At 33.4% G+C, this 26,903-nt stretch overlaps 1 protein-coding gene across 1 annotated transcript in view; it reads right to left on the reverse strand.

Annotated features, from left to right (window-relative positions):
• Positions 1–3,167: 3,167 nt before the first annotated feature.
• LOC114325170 (UDP-glycosyltransferase UGT5-like) overlaps positions 3,168–26,903 on the reverse strand; it is a 34,461-nt gene continuing 10,725 nt past the window's right edge. The window contains exons 2-5 of the mRNA XM_050650097.1: positions 12,910–13,271; positions 5,755–5,977; positions 5,282–5,501; positions 3,168–3,716 (exon numbers count right to left, since the gene is read on the reverse strand). Coding sequence (XP_050506054.1) covers positions 3,440–3,716; positions 5,282–5,501; positions 5,755–5,977; positions 12,910–13,271 — 1,082 coding nt within the window. The 3' untranslated portion in view covers positions 3,168–3,439. The remainder of the gene's footprint in view (positions 3,717–5,281; positions 5,502–5,754; positions 5,978–12,909; positions 13,272–26,903) is intronic.

Consider the following 26,903-nt stretch of genomic DNA (forward strand, 5'->3'; position numbering starts at 1 on the left):
TCGCTTGTCACTAGTCGTGATAACTTAAACCACGTTCCGACTTTGTTATTAATAAATTATTGCAAAAATAACGGTTTATAGTATGTTTACTCACGGTTTTTGCTCTAAATTAAAAAAAAATCCGCTTGGATTAACAGGCAATTTGGCATACACGTAGCTAACATGTCAAACAAAACAAGTGATATTGTGCTGATGTGTGCTTTTACCTTGGGGTGGAATTTCACCCCTTTTCGGGGGTGAAAAAAGAAACCTTTAAAATAAGTCCGGTAGTGGATAAACTGATTAATTCTAAGCAACTTTTGTTCTCTACAGTTTTTTCACTAAGTCAATACTTTTCGAGTTATTTATGAGTGAATATGTTATTTTTCAAAAAAAAAAATTCTTAGCAAAAATATAGAATATAAAAAAAATGAAAACAATGATGTATGTGTGAGGTCCGTAGACCCAGTAGGAGCGGAATTTTAGCTAATGAACAACAGGTTTATATTCGTCAAATTTCAAATCGAATATTTCAACATAAAATAACCAAAACATGAAGCAATTTTTGAGGAAAATTATTACAACTTTTTTAAAGCCTTTAAAAAACTGTATTCTGGTTTTTGAAAAAGTATCTAGTATCAAAAATAAGCAAGTTAAGCTCAAAATAAAGTTAGTCCCTTTTTTTGGTAAAAAAAACTGGAAAATCACCCCCTAATTAGCATCTCAAATGAAATTAATCGTTACCGCTTCACAAGTTGTTTTACTTATAGACCTGGACCCCGCGTATCAAAAAAAAGTTGATTAATAGCAAGCTGAAAATTTGTTAATAGCTTAACGGTGTCTAGTCGGACAAACTTTGATGTACGGGAACATTGGAACAGGGGAAGTTTTAATTGTGGAACAGGTTAAAAATTTGGAACGTTAGACTACGAAAACGTTTCATGTATTTTTTCGGACAAAACTTCCAATTGATTTGTTACCATTTCATTCTCTCATGCAAAAATCAGACTGGTGTTTATCACCAACTGGGCATTCTAATGAGTGGAACACGAAGAACATATCCAATGACAGGAATCATGTTGGTTAATAATAGCAGTCTAATTTTTGCATGAGAGTTTAATGAAAGGGAAAAAATCAATTGGATGTTCTGTCCGACAAAATACATGGGACGTTTTCGTAATCTGACGTTCCAAATTTTTAAACTGATCCACAATTAAAACTTCCCCTGTGCCAGTGTTCGCGTACATCATAGTTTGTCCGACTAGACACCGTTAAGCTATTAACAAATTTTCAGCTTGCTATTAATCAACTTTTTTTTGGTACGCGGGATCCAGGCCTATTATGTTGTAATTATATGATCTGCAAGTTTCATCAGTTCAAAATTGCTTATAAAACCACCAAAAACGTGTTTTTTTTGTTGAAAAATGAACATATTGACTCGCAAATAACTCGAAAAGTATTGACTCGCAAATAACTCGAAAAGTGAAAAAACTGTTTAGAACAAAAGTTTCTTAGATTCAATCAGTTTATCCGCTTCCGGACTTATTTTAAAGGTTTCTTTTTTCACCCCCAAAAGGGGTGAAAATCACCCCCAAAAAGGGGTGAAAATCACCCCCAGGGTAAAAGCACATATCGGCACAATATCACTTGTTTTGTTTGACATGTTAGCTACGTGTATGCCAAATTTGACGTCAATCCAAATGGTTTTTTAAAATTTAGAGCAAAAACCGTGAGTAAACGTACTATAAACCGTTATTTTTGTAATAATTTATTAATAACAAAGTCGGAAAGTGGTTTTAGCTATCACGACTAGTGGCAAACAATTCAGCGTATAAAAATACTACGAAAAAGACTACTAACTTGCTGTAGATAGCACATTATTCGAGCTTTTCGGCGAATAAACAATTTTGTTATTTACAAAATAAAAACATATTTTGTGTAATTGCGACTAGTCGCATTCGATTCAGCGACCAAAAATATACCAGAGAAGACATTAACACTATCAATTTCTTTACAGGACTTCTAGTAATACCTGAGAAAAACCTAATTTTTCCATAATTTGTTAATAACCATGAAATTATATATAAAAGGTATATTTCTTAAAATTCTTATACAGGGCTACATCACAGAACAAACAGAACTAGTTTTCAATCGGTTGACCGATCATCATCAGTGTCTTCTTGAATCTAACATGCTAACCACCAAAGTAAAAAATATTTGGGTAAAAACCCTTTATAAAATCCGTCATAGGAACATATAAAAATGGTGTGAATTTAAACATGGTTGTTTAAAATATCAAATGTTACACGCTCGAGGTACCATTGAACTCAATTTGACTTGTTCACATCATGGCTGTATGGAAGCATGTCTTAGCAAGTCCTAACGCCACCTGCTGCGTACATATGAGGAAGGCCGAAGGAGGCTATTTTTCGTACTTCATATTCAACAGAATATGACGTCATTTCTACATGACCTTTAGTGATTTTGTCGTGCCAGAAACCTAACAGCTAATTAAAAATGGTTTCAACAGGATGGAGCACCCTGTAACACTGCCAGGGATTCTTTTCGAATGCTGCACAATCATTTTGGGGATCGCCATATTTCGCGTGGCAGATACTCATCGCACTCATTATAAATATGACAGTCCTTGGGCCCACATATAAAATTATTTTTTATGACCACGCCGTCGAAACTTTTTGTACTTGTTATTTGGGTGGATTCGAACAAATTTGAAGCTTGGAGCATTATGGTAGTGGGATAGTGTCAATCTGTTACGAAGTTGTCAATTTTATACAAGCATTTTTTGTCCGACTGTCGATTTCCCCAATATTTTTGTCGGACACTTTTTTATTTAGAATATAATTACTTATAAATAACCTTCTATTTTTGTCGGAAAAATGGTCGTAAATAAAAAAAATCCAGGAAATTGACATGTTCGGCGCATTCGACTGCGCATATGCCCCGTGAAAATTGTCCGACAAGGTTACCACATTATTGTAAAAAAGTTTTATAGTAGATTCTGTTAAAATTAGTTATGTGGTAATAAATTTATTATTTTCATAAATTTGACATATTTAGCTTGTCAGACGCGTCATATGGCCGAATATTTTTGTCCGAGAAAATGGTTTTCGCTGTTGATATGATAAAAACCATTGATTAAAATAAAATGACCTATGTCTGACATTTCAGACTAAAATTAAAGATTTTTTTTGTGCCATTCAACAGCCTTCGTTCACAGACATTATTGAGAACTTTCGTGAACGCTACGAAAAATGCTTGAAACTGAACGGAGGGCATCTTGAACATCATTATTATCGGGAACGTCGCGTGCGTCGTCTTGAATAACGTGTGCAAGGGTATATGTAAATATTATTGTATAAATAATACATGTATGTACTAAACATTTCAAATATTCATTTCAGTACTGTTTATTTTGCCGCATATCTACTGAAATTGAAAACTATTGCTTTTTAATCTTCTTTAAACTCCTTAACATAGACCTTAGCACAGTCAGTAATTTATATGCAGAGTATAAAACAACTGTGATACATGTCAACAGAAATAGTACAACATCAACCATGAAGTACTCGCAGAACGACATGTCTGCTGCTGGACTTCTCAGATGTTTGGCGCCTTTGTGTCTGATAACGTACTCTATCCACCAAACTGCCTTTTCGACTCCCTTCATGGGTTCGTCCAATAGTATACTTTTTGCTTTTCTAACTTCTTCCTTATATCTACGATAAAAATAATAAATTAACCCTTAAAGCCGTTTAGTACCCTTTTAGACCAAGGCACCGGTGTCCGTGACCGGTTTTCAATTGCAGCAAAGCATGAGCCACTAAAATCAGCCAGACACTCAAAGTGGCTCATCTGTAGTCGTTTATTTAAAACAATGCTTTGCTGCACAGTGGCGAACACCGGTGTCAGACACCAGTGTCACAGTCTGAAAGGGTACTTAAGTACTGACTCGTAGTCTACCAGACTACGGCTGTTTTTAAAACTGGAATATCGACCGTAAGTAATAAAAGATTTAGTGTTACATCAGTGTGCTTTTAAATAGCCTTAAAACCAACGTATTTGCCAAATATTAAAAATAGATCTCGGACTGAACCGAAATTATCCGACAATAAAAGTTAAGCGTAGTCTGTTAGACGATACGTCAGTATAAGAGTGGCTATTTTATTAGACGTGGGGTATTTGTTTACTGTTACGTTGTGGTAGTGAAAAGTGGTCAAAATGAGCAATAATAAAGCACATTCTTCAGAGAGTGTTCGTTTTATACCCTTGCGACCAAAAAATAGAGTCAAAAGTAAAATAATTTATATTTTTGACTCCGCTGTTTGGCACGCAAATGTCTATGAACATATATATGCAAAATTAAAAGTAAACTATTGTGAAGCGAAGTAATTTTTAGTGCAATGACACCAATATTCTATAAAGTTAGTAACTATCTATCTAGTACCAGAGATTAATAATAAACAATGAACTATGGAAATGGAACAAAGAAAGTGAGCAATTGGAAAAAATAAAAGAAGACATCTCAAAAAACTAGAATCAGATGCAGACGAAGATGAATCGACAAAGACGACACCGCAGGAAACACGGATACGAAAAAAGGGAAGCAAAAAACAAATTAATAAAATAACAGAAGAAATGGTAAAAGCAGCAACTTGGAATATAAGAGGATCCTATCAGCAAGGAAAGTTGAAGCATTTAATAAACGAAGTTAGGAGATGTAAGTTTGATCTAGTAGCTCTACAAAAGACAAAACAATTAGGGCAAGGTAGCCAGGAAATAGACGACTATATATTTTTCAATAACGGAGGCAGTAACAGATTGCTGGGTACAGGTTTTGCAATAAGTAAAACATTGAAAGAATTTGTTTCAGACTTTAAAGCAAATTAATACTCAGGGTGGCAGTAATATCATTTCAAACAATGTTTCTTCAACCACAGATAGTATCTATAGAGGTCCCTTTTAAAATTCCTGTTGAAATTTGAAGGAAAGTAAACAACCTAAAAAGATCAGGTTCTGAGAATTTTTCCCAGAATTTTCAACAACAAATTTTTCTTTCTTTTAATCTTTAATTTTAATTAAAACGTCAAACAAAAGTTATTTAATAAATGTAATTTTCATTACACCTCCTCCATTTTTTAGTGGTACTTTTTAAAATTGAATCATAGCTCTGAATGTGGGTTTGAAACTGAAAGCGCTTAGCTAGAAAAATACACGTTTAAAAGTAAAAAATGACAAAACAAATTCTCTTTAACTGAGAAGACAAATAATACTTTGAGCTTACGTTGGATTCTGCGCTACCTCCATAATAGCATTCTGCAGAATGTCCTTCGTCAAGGTTTTGTAGTCAACTTTAACACCTAGCCCCAATTCTACTATTCTTTTGACGTTGGCATGTTGGTCAGTTATTAAAGGGATTCCTACAAAAGGTACTTCTAACGTTATAGCTTCTTCTATAGATTGTAATCCTCCCTGCATAACGAACACCTTAATATTTGGATGTGCTAAAACATAATTTAACGTATAGCAAAATATCAAGAGTTCTTTTATTCACAAAATAATAATTGTTTATTTAAATGGTCTACTACAGAGACCTAGGTTTATTATACACAATTACAATATAATATTTAATATAAAATAAAAATGAATTTTAATTTTTTTATATTATAATTACGTGTGTTATAAAAATGGAAAAAAGACGAAGTAGTAATAGAGGAAAAATTATACAAACAAAAAGTATTAAAAACTACGACTTACCAAGAATATCCTGTTGAGGGCACCACTTTTTTGTCATTACATTATCAGGTTTATCGGGAAGATAGTCAGTTTCCCATTTCCATAAAACATTGTAAGGTAGTTCTCCCAATGCAGCAACAATTTCTTTCCTTATTTGCTCAGTCAAATTGGCACTTTTTACGTTTGATCCCAAACTGAAGTAAACTACTCCTTGTAAAGCGGAGTCTAGGTATTCTTGTATATCCTAAAAAGAATCAAATAGTGCAGTAGTCTGCTATTAATGTATTTAGACCTGGATCCCGCGTACCAAAAAAATTGATAATAGCAAGCTGAAAATTTGTTAATAGCTTAACGGTGTCTAGTCGGACAAACTGTGACGTACGGGGACACTGGAAGAGGGGAAGTTTTAATTGTGGAACAGGTTAAAAATTTGGAACATCAGACTACGAAAACGTCCCATGTATTTTGCCGGACAGAACTTCCCATTGATTTGTTAACCTATCATTAAACTGTCATAAAAAAATCAGACTTCTATTTATCACCAACATAATTCCTGTCATTTGACATATTCCACGTATCGAACTTATCAAAATGCCCAGTTGGTGATAAATACCAGTCTGACTTTTGCATGAGAGTTTAATGAAAAGGTAACAAATCAATTGGAAGTTCTGTCCGACAAAATACATGGGACGTTTTCGTATTCCAAATTCTCCACAATTAAAGCTTCCCCTGTTCCAGTGTTCCAATACATCAAAATGTGTCCGACTAGACACCGTTAAGCTATTAAGAAATTTTCAGCTTGCTATTAATCAACTTTTTTTGTTACGCGGGATCCAGGCCTAATTTGGGATGATCGTAGGAGTTAATGAAGTTGTAAATTAAGTAGCCTGCTCTTCCCTCATGTTCTGCTTTTGGTAAGGCTAGCTTTATGCCAATTGAAGAAAGCATTGCATTGCTGACTAGCTAGCTAGGAGGGCAGTAGGCCTAAATCTCTCAGGGCCTTAGGAAGAAGGGCCAGGATGTAGACTTGCCAAGGTAACACTAAGGAACCTTGGGAAGTCAGCATCAGAAAAGTACTTGAGAATGACCAGGAAAAACCTACGCTTTAGAGTTGGTTTTTTAACAGGTCATTGTCAACTAAGCAAACACCTCCACACACTGGGGCTAGCAGACACGGACTGGGACGTTTCACCGTCGAGCCAGTTCGCCGTCGGCCGTTTCGCCGTTGCCATCCCGGCATTGGTTAAGTTTACAAGAACGTGATAACATACTAACTTTTTTTATACTAAATGTCGCAAGAACGTGATAACATACTAACTTTTTTTATATAAAATATTAAATAAAATATTTACAGTATTAAAAATATTTAAAAAATTAAATTTCATAATTATGGACAAGTCCTCTAAGATATTCTAAAATATCTCCATCGGCATTGAAGTTTCGGACTAATCTTAAAATTCGCTCATCCGCGTCCCTATATTTTTTCATTTTCAAGGGTGGAAGATTCCCAGCAACTAATTGTTCATAGTGAAGTCCCTACCCTTCTGCACCTTACGGAGGCTGTCGATAAATTTCCATATTGTAGGGTGGTCGGCTCCTAATTCTGTTTGAAGCCTTCTGTGTGCTGCCTCCGCGTAATTGTTGATTCGATCCTCCCTATTCATCGTCCTTTGATAGAGAATTAACCTCTCCTGGGGAAATAATGGAGGGCGTTTACCATCTCCTCGTCTATAAATAATTAATAAAATGATATACAGATTTTGGAATTTCTGAAGAAGTACACTTTTTAGTTACCTGTTCATACGTCCTGCGTAATTGTCTTCGAACCAATCCAACAGTGGTTGAAGCACAACAGGTAAAGCGTTTTCCAACACATCAATGGCCTGATCTAAATGACGAACTGGAACGAATGCCAAGGATGTCACCATCTTACAATTTAAGGCAAATTGGGCGTCGTTATTGTATTCTGTAAGATGGCCCAATTGTGCCACATGCTTCTTCATGTTTTGTGCTAAGTGGAAGAAGCATCCGTTGATATTTACTCCTGGGAAGCAATATTCCATGGCTGCGAATGCTGCCTGCTCAAAGTCGCAATGGATCGCAGTAGGGCTCAGATTTGGCTTCAAATTCTTTATTAGATCAAACATACGGCTATAAGTAGCTCGTGATTTGTTTGGCAAAAGGGCGTAAAATATAGGGTGGACCCCATTATTTTTAGTTGTCATCACGGTGTGCACTTGGGAAAAAAGCGGCGGTGCTATTGAAAATGTACCATCGGCAAACCATATGGGCGAAGTTTGCAAATGCTGTAGTCAGCTGTCTCTCCCGAAAATCAATATTCTGTTGGACCCTTCTCCATTGTCTGCCAAAAGAAAATTTTCTTTCACGCCATCGGACATTTCATAAATCCTGTAATGTTCCGGTATCCGCAATTCTTCCAAATTAACAGGGTTTGGCGGTGCAGCTTGAATTTAGTTGCGTTTTCGTCTGATGGTCTTCCTCAGTGCGCAACTATTTGAAAGTCGAGCTTGAGAAGCCTGACTGGTATTATTCAAACATTCGTTGACTACCTAAAATAAAAAAAAATGAATCAATCAATGAAAATTTCAAAGTAAAATATTGTTGAAAATAAGAACATTTATTAGAATAAATTGAAAATTACCTGAATTGTTCCTTCCATTGTATCTTCTGCTTGTCTTTTAATGGTTGTTACTATTTGGGCAACCTCTACATCCACAGCCGAGGCGTCGTGAAAGTGCAGGTTAACCTTTTTTTATTATTTCACCATTTTTAGTGTGAATTCTTGCCTTACACATGCCTCTTCTCTCACATCTCCAAAATCTAATTTCATCGTCATTTTTGCTAAGGGCATCAAAAACATAAATAAAACCATCTGAACTAAATTTTGGCTTTCCTCTAGTAGATAGAATTTGTCGGTTCATAATTAAGTTCGTAATTATCGCAAACACTTTCAAGATACGACTGAACTCCTCAGATGAATTCTGCGCTTATATAGTAAATCAAAAGAGAGAAATGAGGAAAAGGGACATAATCTGTTAATGGTACCTGATGTACCTGCCAACCTTTAATAGTCACCTATTGTTTGTAATTTTAAGTTTAACCTATTATTTCTAGGAAATTAAGGACAATAAACAAGAGTATAATTAGAATACATCATTAAGTAGATAATAATCTGTTAACGGTACCTGATGTACCTGCCAACCTTTATTAGTCACCTATTCTTTGTAATTTTAGGTTTAACCTATTATTTCTAGGAAATTAAGGACAATAAACAAGAGTATAATTAGAATACATCATTAAATAGATAAATACGACTATTATCAGATTCCCGGAAATAAACAATATTGAGAAAAGGGATTTCAATTTCAATTTTTTTTACTGTATCAAAAATAAAAAACTTCATTATGCAAAAGTGATAGTATATAATCGTTCGAAAACCATTCAAAACTTATATACAAGTAATAGGTCTGGATCCCGCGTATGAAAAAAAAGTTGATCAATAGCAAGCTGAAAATTTGTTAATAGCTTAAGGGTGTCTAGTCGAATAAACTTTGATATATGGGAACACTGAAACAGGGGTAGTTTTAATTGTGGAACAGGTTAAAAATTTGGAACGGTCACAGCAAGAAAACGGCACATTTATTTTGTTCGACAGAACAGACTTAAACTCTCCGAACAGAGATTAAACTCTCATGAAAAAATCAGACTGCTATTTATTACCTGTCATAATTCCTGTCATTTGACATATTCTACATGTTCCACTCATTAAAACGCCCATTTGGTGATAAATAGCAGTCTGATTTTTGCATGAGAGTTTAATCTCTGTTCGAAGAGTTTAAGTCTGTTCTGTCGGACAAAATAAATGTGCCGTTTTCGTGCTGTGACCGTTCCAAATTTTTAACCTGTTCCACAATTAAAACTACCCCTGTTCCAGTGTTCACACATATCAAAGTTTATTCGACTAGACACCCTTAAGCTATTAACAAATTTTCAGCTTGCTATTAATCAACTTTTTTTTCATACGCGGGATCCAGACCTATAATGATCATCCCGAAATTATAAGTACGAATGCTAACAACGAAATGGAGACGGCAAAATGGATCGACGGCGAAACGGCGACGGCGAAATGGTGACGGCGAACCGGCGACGGCGAACCGGCGACGGCGAACCGGGGACGGCGAAACGGCGACGGCGAAATGTCCTAGACCCTAGTAGACATACCTCTGTGTAGGAAGTATGAAGGGGGCGACGAAACTGTCGAGCATGTCCTGAGTTATGCTATGTGAATGTCCTTATACGAGAGTTATCGTCAATTAGTCCATTCTTTCACGGTTTTTGTTCTAAATTTTAAAGAACCGCTTGGATTGACATGAAATTTGGCATACGTATAACTTACATGTCAAAGAAAAAAAGTGATATTGTGCCGATGTGTGCTTTTGTCCTGGGGGTGATTTCACCCCCTTTTGGGGGTGAAAAAATATATGTCCAAAATAAGTCCGGAAATGGGTAAACTGACATTTTAAGTAAGTTTTGTTCTATAGAACTTTTTCGCCAAGTCAACACTTTTCGAGTTATTTGTGAGTGAATATGTTCATTTTTCAACAAAATAACCACATTTTTAGACGGCTTTCTCGCAAATAACTCAAAAAGTAAGTACTTTGTCGAAAAAAAACGTTTTTATCAAAAATATAGCCTATAAAAAAGTAAAAAAAATGGTGTACGCGTTAGGTCTCTGGATCTCGTAGAACCAGAGTTATAGCCAATGAAAAATAGATTCATATTCACCAAATTTCAAATAGAATATTTCGACGTGAAATATCCAAAAAATTAAGCACTTTTTGGGGAAAACCTATTATAGCTTTTTAAAAGTGTTTAAAAAAACCTTTATTTCCGTTTTTACAAAAAGTTTCTAGCATTAAATTTAAGCAAGTTACGCTCAAAATAAAATTGGTCCCTTTTGTTTTTGCAAAAAAAAATCGGGAAGACCACCCCCTAATTAGCAACTTAAATGAAATTAATCGTTACCGCTCCACAAATTATTTTACTTATGTTGTGTTTATATGATCTGTAAGTTTCATCGATTTAAAGTACTTATTTTTGAAAAAATTTGGTTTCAAAATAAAATTTTTAAAAATTTAAATTTTTAAAAATATAATAAAAACAAGAAAAGTCAGATTTACTTTTCTGAATATCATGTATTTTTTTGTTTTTCTGTTAGACAAAAATTGATTAAGATTTGGTGTTTCTAAATTTGCATACATTCGTGATCAGTGACTCGTTCAACCCCTTTTAACTACAGCCCTTTCAATAATAGGGACTTTGAACCGACGAAGCTTACAAATCATATAAACAATATATACACGAGTCAAGAAACTTGCGAAGTCGTAACGATTAAGTTCATTTAAGATATTAATTAGGGGGTGATTTTCTCGATTTTTTTACCAAAACCAAAAGGGACTAACTTTATTTTGAGCGTAATTTGTTTAATTTTGTTGCTATATTTTTTTTAAAATAAAAAATGAACCTTTTTTTAAACACTTTCAATAAGTTGTAATGAGTTTTCCCCGAAATGTGCTTCATTTTTATTTATTTCACGTTAAAGTTTTCCATTTGGAATTTGGCGAATATGAACCTATTTTTCATTAGATATAACTTTGCTTCTACTAGGTGTAGAGACTTGATATATACACCATTTTTTTAAAATTTTTACATGCTATATTTTTGCTAAGAATGTTTTTTTCTACAAAATACTTACTATTTGAGTTATTTGCGAAAAACCGTCTAAAAGCGTGGTTATTTTGTTGAAAAAATGAACATATTCACTGCCAAATAACTCGAAAAGTATTGACTTGGTGAATAAACTCTATAGAACAAAAGTTACTTAAAATTAGCCAGTTTATCCATTTTCTGACTTTCTTTGGACGAATATTTTTTCACCCACAAGAGGGGGTTTTGCCCTGGGGGGACCACCCCCAGGGCAAAATCACATATCGACACAATATCACTTTTTTTCTTTGACTTGTTAGCTATACTTCATCTAATTTACTAACCGTTGCACGTCATCCGCGTCATAACCTGTGACGTCGCATGATACCAACACGAAATATTTAGGCGGTAGGTGTGTTCTTTTTTATAATCACTTTGCCGAGTACACTGGCATTACAGCCACTAGACATATTTTATTATATACGCGTAGAAATAATATTTGAAGATCTCTATTAATGTTAACCTAAAGAAATACACAATAATATGTTTCATTTAATTTGTATAAATGGATTATAAAGCGTTTTTGTGAAGCACATTTACTCGAATCACACTGTAACTGTAATCGAACGAAGGTGACATTTTAGAATAAATTGGTAACATTTATTTGACAGTTGCGGTGATGACACTTCATATTTGTTTATATTCTTTACTGTAAGTATCTGTTTTATTATATTTACTGTTTTTATTATTTACTTTACTATAAAAACATCCTCTACTATAAAAATATAAATTTCACCTAATTTTATCACGACTTGGAATAATCGAGGTATCTGACAACTTTTTTAGTTATTATTGTAGACATATACAAAGAAACCTACCGGCTTCATACCAAGAGTTCGGAGCCGTTTTTTAATTATTAACAATGCAGTAGCAACTTAATTCTTGTTCTCTATTTCTTAAGGTTTTACTTATTTACATTGAATATTAATTTGTTTTGTTGTAATCCACGTTTACAATATTTATGTGATCTATTTGATTTAAAATGGATTCAGGATTTTTTTATACTTTGGCAACTATGTCAACTTAGATCTCTGGCGTAGATAATGACGTGCAACGGTCAGTAAAATAGACGAACTGTATGTGTATGTGAAATTTTATGTCAATCCAAGCGGTTCTTTAAAATTTAGAGGTTTTGCAATATTTTACTGTTAAAGAACGGACTAAATACGAGAGTATGTGTTCGAAGAGCCCTGGCCTACACCTACCGACATAGAGGATATATCCCCTGGTGATTTGTCTACCTTCTTGGAAACGGTAGGATGGACAATCTGTATTGGACAAGGTCTGAATTTTTGTATTATAATATTATGGAAGAGTTACCTGAAAATTTTTCAGATTGTCCCAAATACCTACCTAAAAATGTCTACCAGCTCTCGGACCAATACTTACCTTAGGTAACGGTTTTCTCTCCTTGATATGCATTTGATTAATCTCAATGATATTCGGAACATTAGGTCTTGCATTATGAATAATGGGATTCACATTTAATAACAACAAACTGATATTTCTTTCCAGATCTCCCAAGTAAGGCATATCTTCCCCAAAATATTTCCTAGCAATCTTATCTGCCTTAGGAAGTGCATACCAGTAATAAAACATCCTGTACCAAATATTGTACAGAAAACTTTGGACCTTCTCGAAGAATGATAACCTTCCGTAGAAGTTCAGCATCACGTCGGGTGATACGATTGGATGAGTTGGGTTGCCAAGGGCATCATGGGAATGTAGGTATAGTCCTAGTGAGGAGATGCCTAAAAATAAAAATCAATATGAATGTCAACAAAAAAGGAGACCGATTCGATTATGATTCAATTCGATCCGATTTAATTCCATACCATTCGATTCGATCCGATTCGATTTATTTCATTAATTTTTTTTTATTTTATGGAATTTAATTTAATTTTATTTAATTTTATTTGATTTTATTTAATTTTATTTAATTTTATTTAATTTTATTTAATTTCATTTAATTTTATTTAATATTAATTTAATCTCTATATCAATAATTTGTTATTTATTTAATTTTATCTAGTTTTTTTATTTTATTTGATTCTGTTTAATATGATTTAATTTTATTTAATTTTTATTAATTTTATTTAATTTTATTTAGTTTTGTTTAATTTTATTTAATCTTAATTTTATTGTATTTTATTTAATCAACACCTAAAGGCTTGAAACCACCACGAACGCTGTCAACAATAGAAAATTCTGAATCTACATAATATATCTAGTTTTACCATAAAAGAATATGTCGCACTACGTTTTTCGGAAAACCGAACAAATCGACCCCTATAGGGTTAAATGAGTTGGGTTTCTAGGACGACTTTATTCAAAGAGAGGGAGGGATAAAGTGGCAGGAAAGCTGGATGACTGCCCGGGGAGCCAAATATTGAGGGATGCTGCTATAAAAATAAAATATTTTTTTATATTCATTATTTTTTTTAGATTTCATACAATAAAATTAAATTCATATTGAAATTCAGAAGCCGTTATCAAGAAAATTTCTTAATGGAGACATGTATCAGGCAGACCACAAGGAAGACCCAAAACTAGATGGGAGAACCAAATAGTCGAGGACCTTAAGAAGATAGGAGTCAGAGAATGGGTAACCATAAGCAAAAACAGGAACGAATTGAGAGAAATGGTAGAAGATGCCGCGTTACATAACCAATTGTAAAACCAAAATGCGGACTGATTCCCCGAATTATGAATGTTCTTTGGAAAAACACTTTTTTAAAAAACTGAACTTCACAATTAAAACTTTTATTTCGACAAACAAAGATTTTAGATACAACCCAATAATTTAAAAACAGACTTTACTTTAACATTTAAATTAGACTTTTATTTAGAGATTTTATAGTCCAGGGCCCATCTGTTTTGAGATGGACGTTGAGAGGTGACTCAAATTTTTTTGCAGAAATTGCTTGAAAATAACTCAAATAATAATATTTGAGTTATCCTCCCTCTCAAAAAGGTCCGGATCATTGTTTAAATAATTAAAATGTCAACAAATTAAGGAAAAATTCGATTTTTTTCTTCGTTTTTTGATTATAACTTTAAAAGTATTCATTTCCCAGAAAAGAAGTACTGACATAAAAGTTGCGTAATTAAATTTCCTATAATATAAAATTAGTTAAAAGTTGAAAAAATAGTCACCCTTGTTGCAATATAGCAATATTTCCGAAAAAAACCATACAAAAACAAGTATTCGCATTTTACGTTTTTCAACCATTTATGCTACACTTATGACCTTCGTATTTTACCCAGAAAAACTTTATGATACAGTAAAAGAATACTGGAAATTTCATTAAAATCGGTTCAATAGATTTTGAAAAATAAATTCTGCAATCCAGCTTTCGCAAAAACAATTCATTTTTTAAAAATTTTACGGGACTGAAAATAACGCAGATAGCAAGTTGAAATTTTTTTTGCGTATAGAAGTGTACAGTACCTTTCATTTGCAATTTGCAAAATTAAAATCGATTAACTACCACGGCGTCAGGATTTTTTTTAAATAAACATTAATTATTGGTGCTACGCGCAGGACAGCGGTGTTTGATTCACATGAATTTGATTTCCACCAAAATTTCTTCCAATCTTCATCTAATATATTATTTTCTTACTCTATATTTTGTTGTATTTTAATATTTTAATTCCACAAAAATCAAACTAATTTTATTATTGTTTGTGAAATATTGTTTAAACAATTGTATATGTTTAAAAATAATAAACATTTATTCTCAAGTTAAAATATATGAACAAAGAAAGTTTTTGCTAAAAAAAGTTTTATTTCAAAGGATAGAGTATGTGTTTTTATTTTGCAATAAACAAATTTATTTATTTATATCGAAATGTAATAAAAATTAAAATGTATCAATAATTATCAAAGGTCATTGGAATGCCCAATCAGAGCAAACTATCCGGTGTCCTGCGCGCAACACCAATAATTAATGTTTATTTAAAAAAATTCCTGACGCCGTGGTGGTTAATCGATTTTAGTTTTGCAAATTGAGAATGAAAGGTACAGTACACTTCTATAAAAAAAAAAAATTCAACTTGCTATCTGCTTTATTTTCAGTCCTGTACCAGTTTGAAAAAATGAATTTTTTTTTGCGAAAGCTGGATTGCAAAATTTATTTTGCAAAATCTATAGAACCGATCTTAATGAAATTTATAGTATTATTTAACTGTATCATATAGTTTTTCTGGGTGAAATTTGAAGGTCCTTCCTAAGTTTAGCATAAATGGTTGAAAAACGTAAAATGCGAATACTTCTTTTGTATAGTTTTTTCCCAATTATTGCTATTTTGCAACAAGGGTGACTATTTTTTAAATTTTCAACCAACTCTATATTAATCCACTAGGAAGAATTTCCTGTAGCTGGCTGTATACCATTAATTACAAGTAAAATTTAATAAAAAATTTTGGTCTTGGTAAAAGGTATATTACTTTAAAAAGCCCTATAGGGCTACAAACATCGAACAGAACGTTTTCGCTCTAAAAAGAGCATCATCAGTGTTGCCTAAAATAAGTATAACCATATTAATTATCAAAATGTTGAACTTAAAGTGATGACCAAGGTAGAATCAAAGTTTGGTTATACTTACAAGAACATGGTGAGCCAACCAAAAAATACGAAGGTCAAAGCCTTTCAAAAATGGACTAAAAGTCACATCAAAATGCTAACATAGCAAATTCCAAAGGATGGATATAATCCCTAAGGATATGGCCCTAGGATAACATATGACTCCCACACGTTGTAAGTGGGTCAAAGGTAACAAATTAGGTCATTATGTTACAAGAGCTGACAGGCAACTAAGATGTGAGATATCAAAAGCGAATCTGTCTGATGTCAAGACAACAATTGTCAATGGAACTTGAAGTATCATGAAAAATTGGTTACACAGCTACTAAATTTATAGTTGTTTATAGTACAAGCAATGATAACAGCTAACATCAGTGTGTTGGAATTATAAAAATAAAGAGTTAGTGAGAATAGATTATCTAGATGTAAAATAGAAGGGGGAAAGTGGGTACTCAAATTCCCCCCTTCTATTTTACATCTAGATAATCTATTCTCACTAACTCTTTATTTTTATAATTCCAACACACTGATGTTAGCTGTTATCATTGCTTGTACTATAAACAACTATAAATTTAGTAGCTGTGTAACCAATTTTTCATGATACTTCAAGTTCCATTGACAATTGTTGTCTTGACATCAGACAGATTCGCTTTTGATATCTCACATCTTAGTTGCCTGTCAGCTCTTGTAACATAATGACCTAATTTGTTACCTTTGACCCACTTACAACGTGTGGGAGTCATATGTTATCCTAGGGCCATATCCTTAGGGATTATATCCATCCTTTGGAATTTGCTATGTTAGCATTTTGATGTGACTTTTAGTCCATTTTTGAAAGGCTTTGACCTTCGTATTTTTTGGTTGGCTCACCATGTTCTTGTAAGTATAACCAAACTTTGATTCTACCTTGGTCATCACTTTAAGTTCAACATTTTGATAATTAATATGGTTATACTTATTTTAGGCAACACTGATGATGCTCTTTTTAGAGCGAAAACGTTCTGTTCGATGTTTGTAGCCCTATAGGGCTTTTTAAAATAATATACCTTTTACCAAGACCAAAATTTTTTATTAAATTTTACAACTCTATATTGTCTGAAATTTAATTACACAACTTTTATGTCAATACCACTTTTCTCGGAAATGAATACTCTTAAAGTTATAATCAAAAAACGAAGAACAAAATCGAATTTTTCCTTCATTTTTTGACATTTTGATTATTTAAACAATGTTCCGGACCTTTTTGAGAGGGAGGATAACTCAAATATTATTAATTGAGTTATTTTCAAGCAATTTCTGCAAAAAAATTTGAGTCACCTCTCAACGTCCAAATGTACTAATATTTTTACAGATGGGCCCTGGTCTATTAATCAGACTGAAAAATATTGATTTTTACATGGTGTTTTATAATTTTATAATTGCTGATCTTGCTGTCCAATACGTCGCAATTAGGTCCAGAATGTTCAACGCTGCGACGCGGCGTAGCCTCGTGTTGATTCCACGTGGTAGAATATACTGGATGGTAGCGGTCGTTGTACTATAACTACTCCATCCCCTGAAGAAGTTTTGTAAGGGATGAACAAAACTTTTGGATTGGCATCTCTTGGAATTTCGTTGCTAGAATTTGTTTTTTGTATCTGTAACATATACAAGGCAAATAATTTTAATAAAAATCTATACAGGAGTTAACCAAAAAATGGCTATGGCTATGGTTCCATAATTTTGGGTTATTTTTTTCTGGATGTTCTTCTTCCTTCGGAGAGTTTATGGAATTTTTCTAAAGGGATGTGGTCTATCCTGAATGGTTTGAATTTCTGTAGTCCTAATTTTTGGGAAGTATTCGCGATTTATCTGGAACGTTTGCTCTTGAATTTAATAACTCTGGATATTTTGAAAAGTTAAATTTATTTTTTTCTTTATCATTTTTTTTGTTGTCTGTTAGTAATCTAAATCCTTGCTTGTCCCAGGTTGAGGGGAATTATTTCTGGTTTGTTTTTCAGTTTCTTTATCTTTAATTTCTTTCCTATCGTCTGGCTGATCTTGTGGGGAAGGTTCCGAATTAGTTTTTGATTTAGGTTGATGTTTTATGTTCTTCTTATGTACTGTAGCTTTTGATGTTTTTACAGTAACTTCGTTATTTTTCTTTATAAGTTTTGCAGAATATCGTGGAAGTAATTTATTCCTAGTGACTGTTTTTCGGGTATAAATTTTTGTACTTGGTTTATACGTAATAGGGTCTTGTCTCGATTTGTTTCTATTTTCGATGACTTTATTTTTATTTTCTTGTATATGCTGATTTACTTCCTTGTATAATTCCTTTGTTATCTCTCTATGATTTTGAATATAATTATTCAGTATTACTTTCTGTATGTCAACGTCAAAGGGATCTTTTGCGTCGATATGGCCGTTTAATATGTCAATGGGTCGTAACTTCGTTGCGGAATGTATGGAATTATTGTACCCAATTATAGCGTATAGTATAGCATTTGTTCTTTTATCGGGAGCTTTACCTTGGTGTTCCTTAGGATTCGAAGATGTTCGATTAATGTAGAATGAAATCTCTCATTCATCCCGTTGGATTGCGGATTCTCTGGTGTCGTATAGTGGATTGAGATTTTATGAGAGTCTACAAATTCTTGCATTACTTCATTTTTGAATTCTGTACCATTATCGGCTACTATCATTGTTGGGAGTCCATGATGGGTTATAAAAATTAGTAGGGTGTTGAGTACATTGATTGCGTTTCCTCCATTTATTGGATAGGCTTGTCCATACTTCGAAAATGCGTCTATTATGGTTAGAAACTTCTGTCCATCAGCCTGGAATAAATCGATGTGAACTATTTCCAGTGGTTTAGTGGGAGCTGGTGTAGCCATAAATTTTGGTTTGGGAGGAAGTCTGTCATATTTATTTTCTTGACATATATCGCAGAAGTTTATGATATCTTCTATGTCTTTCTTCATATTAGGCCAGTAATATTTTAACAGGTAAAAGGGGGAGAAGTGTACTTTTGAAGTGTGTAAAATTAATAATTCTTAGCTGAGCGCTTTCGGCTTATAAAGCCATCTTCGGAGCTATGCTACAATAAAAGATCTCTAATGAATAATTGATCTTAGAATTCAAAGTTTAACTTACGTCAAAAAGGTCAAAATACCACTATGAAGAGAGATGGGTTCCATTTATGATATGAAATACTTCTGTTTCTTATGTAGTTTTTTATTGGTTGGAAAAAACCTTGTCTGTCTGTTTAAAAAATTGTTCAATTTGCTGCTGGTTGTTTTTGTATCCAGAAAAGTTAAACATCAAGAACGAGCACAAAGGACTTTCACACGAAAATTACATTATATATAAAACGAATATTTGATCATGGTAAGGTCAAAAAGACCTTACCATTTGAATACTGCGGTGTCAGATAGCAGAATGGTCGCCTCGCATGGAGCATTTTTAATGACAGTCGATGTAGACAGGGTGTGCTCGTTAAGGTGTCTTCACATTTTCTCATACAAAGTGACAGTTGACATATGACATTTTTAGCAATTGGATTGAACAACTTTTCAACAAAGTCTGTAGTTACATAAATCTGGTTTTTTTAAAAACTGTCAACTGTCACTTTGTATGAGAAAATGTGAAGACACCTTAACGAGCACACCCTGTCTACATCGACTGTCATTAAAAATGCTCCATGCGAGGCGACCATTCTGCTATCTGACACCGCAGTATTCAAATGGTAAGGTCTTTTTGACCTTACCATGATCAAATATTCGTTTTATATATAATGTAATTTTCGTGTGAAAGTCCTTTGTGCTCGTTCTTGATGTTTAACTTTTCTGGATACAAAAACAACCAGCAGCAAATTGAACAATTTTTTAAACAGACAGACAAGGTTTTTTCCAACCAATAAAAAACTACATAAGAAACAGAAGTATTTCATATCATAAATGGAACCCATCTCTCTTCATAGTGGTATTTTGACCTTTTTGACGTAAGTTAAACTTTGAATTCTAAGATCAATTATTCATTAGAGATCTTTTATTGTAGCATAGCTCCGAAGATGGCTTTATAAGCCGAAAGCGCTCAGCTAAGAATTATTAATTTTACACACTTCAAAAGTACACTTCTCCCCCCTTTTACCTGTTGTCATAAGTGTGTACAAAACTTTTTCAGTCTTTACATCAGTAATATTTTCTTCTTATTTGGCTTTCTGTTTCAGCTATTTCCTCTATGGTTCGTTTTACCTTCATGAGAGTTTTTTATAATTTCTTTTTGTTGTTCTTCTAGATTAACATCTTCCAATAAAAGATTACATTTTACTAAGTCATATGCGTTGTTTTTGAAAGTTTTTCTGATAATTTCGCAAATTTCTGCAAAAATTTCTTCTTCTGCTTCAAATAAAATTGCATACTTCTTTTTCGGGTTGAGGTGTTCCTTAAAAATCTTTATGGTATCAGCTTTTAATTGATCTTTCGATAGCTGGATATGATAACGTCTTTTATTCGGAAAGGTTTGTATAACTGCTGGAGGTCGTGGATTGTAGTTGACGATTTTGACTATAATTTGATTATTGTAGAAGTTAAGTGGTTTTTCCGAAATAGGTATACCAAGAATTAGGTTTTCTACTGCTGTATGTATTGTTTCATTTCCGTCTTCATCCATGTTTTGATCTTCGTTTTCAACATTGTCTTCTGGGATGCTTTCATCTTCGTTTTCAACAGTGTCTTCTGGGATGTTTTTTGGGATTAATTCTGTTGCTTTTTCTTCTACAATCGCGTCGATTATTCGATCTGCATCTGGATTATTAGTCGTTGACCATCCATCGTCTTCCATGTCTACTAAGTCGTCAAAGACTTCCTTAATTTGTGAATCGATGTCCTTAGTTTCCTTTGTGTGAATTTCGATTCGAGACAGTGCGTCCGCATTGGTATTAGCTTTTCCTTTTTTGTAAATTACCTCGTAGTCAAATTCTTCTAATTTTAATCTCCAACGTACTAGGTTGGAGTTGGGTTCCTTTAGGGAAAATAGATATTGCAAGGGACGGTGGTCTGAAAGTATTTTAAATTTACTTAGTTGCCCACACCATTGCTAGCATTTCCTTTTCTATTGTTGAGTATTTGGTATCAGTTTCATTTAGTGTCCTGGAAGCGAAGGCAATTGGTTTATCACTGCCAACTGGTCCTTGGGAAAGTACTGCTCCGATAGCAAAATTGCTGGCATCTGTTGTGAGGTTAAACGGTTTGGAAAAATCTGGATATTGCAATAAAGGCTCATTCATTAATAATTTCCTGCATGTTTCAAAGCATTCTACGAATTCGGGTGTATGTTCGATCTTTGCGTCCTTTTTCAAGCATCTTGTTTGAGGTTTTGTGATTTTTGCGAAGTCTCGAATAAACTTTCTGTAATATCCCAAGAGTCCAAGAAATCCTCTAATTTCTTTTGCTGTTTTCGGTATTGGATATTTTTCTATTGCTTCAATTTTCCCTGGATTCGGTTTTATTCCTTCTTGTGTGACTACGGGTCCCAGAAAATGAACTTGCTTTTTTAAAAATTCGCATTTGTCAACTTGGATTTTTAGTCGGGCTTCTCTTAATCGTTGGAATACTTTTGTGAGATTTACTATGTGTTCCTGTAGTGATGTTGAGTATACTATTACGTCATCCATATAGACGAGACATATTTCTCCTTGAAGTCCCTTCAATACGTTGTCCATCATACGTTGGAACGTGGACGAAGCGTTCTTAAGTCCAAATGGCATTCTTAAATATTCATAGTGTCCATTTTCCACATTAAATGCTGTTTTGGGAATGTCTTCTTCAGCCATCTCGATTTGATGAAATCCGCTCGCTAAGTCGAGGGTCGTAAAATATTGACATCTTCCCAATTTGTCCAAAATATCGCTAATGTGAGGAATTCTGTATCGGTCGTCAATTGTCTTCTCGTTGACCTTTCTATAATCTACCACTATCCTCCACTTTATTTTACCGGATGAATCTGGTTTCTTTGCCACAATCCAAATGGGCGAGGACCATGGCGATTGGCTTGGTCGAATGATCCCTTGCTCTAACATTGAAGAGATTTGTTTCTTTACTTCTTCTTTGTGCACATACGGATACCGGTATGATTTCGTATATACAGGCTCTTCATCCTTGGTTCTGATGTGATGTTTGACTTCGTTAGTAAAGCTGAGAGGAGTGTCTGGTTGATGAAATATATCAGAGAATTTTCGGCATAGGTGGCGAACTTGTTCCTCTTCTTCTTCGTTAAGATGTTCGGTTTTAATTAAATCGTCGATATCTTGTCTGTAGTCTGGTCCGGCAGTTGTTTCCATGGAATATATATGGAAAGCTTTAACGTCTATTTTCTTGCTTTCGAGTGGTTCCATAAGGGAAAGGTGAATGGGGTCTGACGTGAAGTTGGCAATTTCGGTCCAGGCGAGGTGGTTCTCGGCGTTAGTAAGGGCTTCTCGTACTACGACGCCTTGTACTTTTTGAGTTGGAATAATTATTGTTCCTTTTTCTTCGTTGACTGGAATTTTGACTTGGCTAATTGAATTTGGTTCCAAAAGGATGGAATAAAATTGTGTTTTGCTTGTTTCATAATATTTGATGGGGATTGTAGAATCTTTTGTAACTAGAAGTGATTTAGGAAAGTTTAATTGGGCTTCGAAGAGTTTTAGATTGTCGAGGCCAATAAGACCATCGAAAGTTTTGTGAAACTTGAAGAGATAAAATTTCATTTTGCTCTCAGAATTAAATTCTGAAAATGAAGGAATTTCAGAACAATATTTTTGGGAATAATTTTGAAAAATTGATGTGACGACGAAGGGTTCGTGTTTTATATAATTTGGAAAATATGAAGAAGCTATTTCTGGATTAAGAAATGACTTTTTGGATCCTGTATCGATTAAAAGCCGTAAAGAAGGCTTAGAAATTTCGATGTAGGGTAGCTCCTTCTTGTCGGGAAATGAATGAAGTTCAATTACGTTTCGATTGCTTCTGGTGGGTCATCTCGAAAATTTACGTTTTCTTTGTATTCGATTGGTTGATTTTCGTATGTATCTTGTAGAAAATTGTCGTATTCGGGTTCGTAGTAATCATTGTAGTTGGCAGTCTCTTCTTGCTCATATCCGTGGCATTGTACATTGTAAAGTTCTTCTACGGTGAATTTTGGCTGTACTCGGTAATTTGGTGCAAATTTTTGACGGCCTCCGGTTGTGGTTTCTGATATTCCACTCATAGGTGTTGGTCTAGGCTGCTTTGACTGTCCGGGTTTGGGTGCCCATACATTTGACTGGTTCTGGGTCCTGAATGCTGGAGGGTTTGAATTTTGTCTAAATTGGTTGAAGTTTTGTTGCCGATGTGGTTGTTGGAACTGATTTGGTGGATAGAATTGTCTCATTGGTTGCTGCCATTGCTGAGGTGCAAAATTTGGCTGTTGATACCATGGCTTCTGGTTAGGTACAGGCATCTGCTGTCTCTGAGGTCGGCGTTCTTGATAATTTTCGCTTTTTCCAGATGTTGAAGGTTGACTTATTTGATTTTTTTGAAGGTATCGAACATTATTTTCTTCCTGTACGTATTGTATCGCTATGGCTAAACTTCCTGGTCTCATTGCTCTGATAACAGAGCCCATTGGTTCTCGTATGCCTGCTAAAAATGTTGTGAGAGCTTGTTGACGGAAAAATTCTTGTTTGCTTCTTTTAATGTCGGCATTTACAGTATGTAATTCTAAGTAATTGTTGATACAGCTTAAAAGTCCCATTATTTTTTCGTAAAAATGCATGATAGATTCTGTTGCTCCTTGTCTTAAATTTACTAGGTCCCTTGTAAGCGAATTTTCGTCTCTCTGGTCTCCAAAATTTTGAATTAATGCATTTTTTATTTCGTCAAAAGTTTCGCATCCATATACAGATATAACTTCTTTGGCTCTTCCGGTTAATTTACTTATAATACCATGAAGCAAAAATTTATTTTGGATATTAGCTGCATTTAGTCTATCGTAATAATGGTTTAGAAGAATTGTAGAAACTTTTATAAATTCATGTAATTCATTTGGATTTCCATCAAAATTTGGAAGAATGCATAAATTTTTTACGTCAAATTGTGGAACTGCCATATTTTAAAATTTTTCAATATATATATATATATATATATATATATATATATATATATATATATATATATATATATAGTAAATAGTCAAATCAGTATGTATAGTAAATTTCAAATATATCAATCTTAAATTGCTTATTGCCTATCTATTAATCTCTAATGTTTATTAATATGTAGTATTTATTAAGCTATTCAAATTTTTCTTTAAATAAGTTTCTAAATCTGGCTCTAAAGTCAATCTAAGGACTTAGAGGAGATATTTCTAAATTATTTTAATCTTTCTAGTAATCTATTCAAATCTTTGTTTTCATCTTCTTAATCTAGCTCTGATTCAATCTAAGGACTCAGGGGAGTCTGATTTAATAATATCTCTCTTAAAAAAATTAATCTTCTTAATTCTAAGTAATAATAAAAATCGCTTACAGGATAAAGACGATGCCGATGTGCATTCCTTTGCTCCTGAAGGCTCCTAACTTCTATTTCTAACTGCTAATTCCCTCGGGTGAACTCTGCAACGGTTTCCCTGGGGCTGGTTCTTGGAACAGTGGACAAACACTTAAAAGTGACGAGGATCTGTAAAGACTCTTCCACTATCCTACTGACTGCGCCAATTATGAATGTTCTTTGGAAAAACACTTTTTTAAAAAACTGAACTTCACAATTAAAACTTTTATTTCGACAAACAAAGATTTTAGATACAACTCAATAATTTAAAAACAGACTTTACTTTAACATTTAAATTAGACTTTTAGTTAGAGATTTTAATCAGACTGAAAAATATTGATTTTTACATGGTGTTTTATAATTTTATAATTGCTGATCTTGCTGTCCAATACGTCGCAGTTAGGTCCAGAATGTTCAACGCTGCGACGCGGCGTAGCCTCGTGTTGATTCCACGTGGTAGAATATACTGGATGGTAGCGGTCGTTGTACTATAACTCCCGCTAGAAATGAATTGGAAGAGCCCAAAGAGGGCGGCAATCACTCCGTTAGGAGTGTAGATGCCATGATGAATGAACGAATATTAAAATTGATCACTTTTCATGAGACGTTGACTAAATAACTGAAGAGTTGAAACCAAAAAGGGGCAAAGTGCCATTTTTTTCAAAACTGTGGCAGTTAATGGAAAGCACGAATGTTAACGCAGGCGCAAAATTTCGGGCCAATGCTTTTTACTTAAATGCATTAATTTTTTTCGAATCCCGAGAAAACTAAGTATTTTTGAAAACTTTAAACGGAGAATGAAATATTACATTATTACTGAGGGCCGAAAGTCCCTGAAAACTTCTAAAATGTTTATTTTAATAAGTTATAGGAGTGAAAAAAAGAGAAAATTTAGTATAATTTTTAATTTATTATCTCATTAAAAAACTTTTTGTTTATTCTAAGGAACTTTCGGCCCTCGGTAATAACGTAATCTTTCATTCTGCGTTTAGATTTTTCAAAAATATTTAATAGTTTTTTCATGATCCGAAAAAAAATGTGTTTAAATAGCATTGGAACCACAATTTTTCGCCTATCCCCTTAAGTAAAAACTATTTAGGTACTTCTGTATCACAATACCTAATAAAGCCCCAAGCTCTAATTATTCATGTTCCTACTCAGAATTCATTCATCAAGTAATTATATATTTTAATTATATTTATTTTAGCAGTAATTAGCTAGTTTGATTATGATTATTAATTTGTAAAATGGAAAAATAATATATTTTAATTGTAGTGTTAAATGTTTAACAGTAGTGTTAAACACGATAAAAACAGGTATATGTATGGCGATTATATAATGCTAAGAACACGAATAAGAATTAACACCAAAACAGAAAGAAGAAAACTTCCAAACTTCAAGCAAAGAACAATAAAAGATAAATATACGAACTAAAACAGAGAAAAATCGAATACGAACAAAAACTGACAGAACGTACTGAAATAACAGACAACGATTCACACCTTAAAATTCTAAATAAAAATTTAACGAATGCCATATATATAAAAGAATCTATCCATAACAAAACAAAGTTCACAAACTCAAGATTTCGCCGCAAAAGAACTGGATCCACTTTTATATAGATATCATATAGATAATGAGACTCTGAGGCCCAGAAAGTTTTAATTCTGCCCAAGGCCCAAGAACAGACTCATTACCATCATGTAACAGTAAAAATTGCTCTAAAAACTTATCTAGATTAAAAAAGGTGAGATTTCCTGTAAAATATCTTGATGCAGATGGATAAAAGAAAATGTTTGTAAAAATAGTATCAATAAATAAGAACAACTTCTTTTTTTAAGTTATATTTCTGAAATCTTATTTTTTCATGTTTTTTTCCCATTTAGTGCAAAAATCGAAGAAAAAGTAAATAGAATGAAAGATGGTACGAGGTATTTTTGATGGTTTAGTTATAGGAATTATATGATAAAATTGTATTTAGTCCGTTCTTTAACGGTAAAATATTGCAAAACCTCTAAATTTTAAAGAACCGCTTGGATTGACATGAAATTTGGCATAGCTAACAAGTCAAAGAAAAAAAGTGATATTGTGCCGATATGTGCTTTTGCCCCGGGGGTGGTTTTCACTCCCTATTGGGGGTGAAAAAAGATTCGTCCAAAGTAAGTCCGGAAATGAATAAACTGACTAATTCTTAGTAACTTTTGTTCTATAGAGTTTTTTCACTAAATCAATATTTTTCGAGTTATTTG

The sequence above is a fragment of the Diabrotica virgifera genome, chromosome 5, assembly GCF_917563875.1.
Source record: "Diabrotica virgifera virgifera chromosome 5, PGI_DIABVI_V3a".
Lineage (NCBI taxonomy): Eukaryota > Metazoa > Arthropoda > Insecta > Coleoptera > Chrysomelidae > Diabrotica > Diabrotica virgifera.